At 59.3% G+C, this 720-nt stretch overlaps 1 protein-coding gene across 1 annotated transcript in view; it reads right to left on the bottom strand.

The window, feature by feature from the left end:
• The window catches only part of UBOX5 (U-box domain containing 5), a gene marked incomplete at its 3' end in the record, with an annotated part of 14,030 nt that overhangs the window by 5,028 nt on the left and 8,282 nt on the right, over positions 1-720 (bottom strand). Inside the window, exon 4 of the mRNA XM_010150312.1 lies at positions 3-47. Coding sequence (XP_010148614.1) covers positions 3-47 — 45 coding nt within the window. The remainder of the gene's footprint in view (positions 1-2; positions 48-720) is intronic.

Consider the following 720-nt stretch of genomic DNA (forward strand, 5'->3'; position numbering starts at 1 on the left):
TTTGCCATGGGAAGCGCATCCCTGGGTTTGGCTCCGCCTGCCGTGCTCTGCAAAGGCAACAGGAGAAGCGCCTCGGTCAGGGGTGAGAGGTCCACGCTGTGCCACCCCTCCGTGCCCAATCCTGCCCAGGTGCCAAGGGCCCCGCTTTCCGCAGACACATGGCACAGCTTTAGGTGCTCGTGGCCTTTTTGCTCTATCGCGACCGTAGGGATAGGGAACGGTCTGGCTTCCAGGGCAGGCTGTGTGCCCAAGGGGCCGGATCACGTCAGCATTTGCACCATCAGGCTTTTAATTAAGGACAGGTGACCGTAAGGGGCTTTTAGCGAGACTAAACCAGCCTCCTTCCCGCTTTTCCAATGAATCAGAATCGGCGATTCCCAAGTGGAACGCTTTAGGCGTCACTCTGCATTCCCGTCACATGCCACCTATCGCAGGCTACTCAACAGTCAACCCTCAAACAGCAGCAATTTTAAAGGGGACAGGAAAAAGCTTAATAGCTTAATGTCACTGCGAAACGGCCGCAACTATTGAGAGAGAGAGACGGGCACCGGGGGCTGCACTGCCCCCGCCCTTTCTCAGGGTCACTTGGTCCCTCTGGGCCCCCTCCCCTGCCACGAGCGGCAGATCCTCGCCGGGGAAAGAAGAGGGGCGAGCCGACAGCAACCCCCTGCACTGCTACAGGTTGGGGGAGAGGGGCTGGGAGTGTGGCCCGAGGGAAAG

This window comes from Eurypyga helias, unplaced genomic scaffold (assembly GCF_000690775.1).
Source record: "Eurypyga helias isolate BGI_N326 unplaced genomic scaffold, ASM69077v1 scaffold24834, whole genome shotgun sequence".
Lineage (NCBI taxonomy): Eukaryota > Metazoa > Chordata > Aves > Eurypygiformes > Eurypygidae > Eurypyga > Eurypyga helias.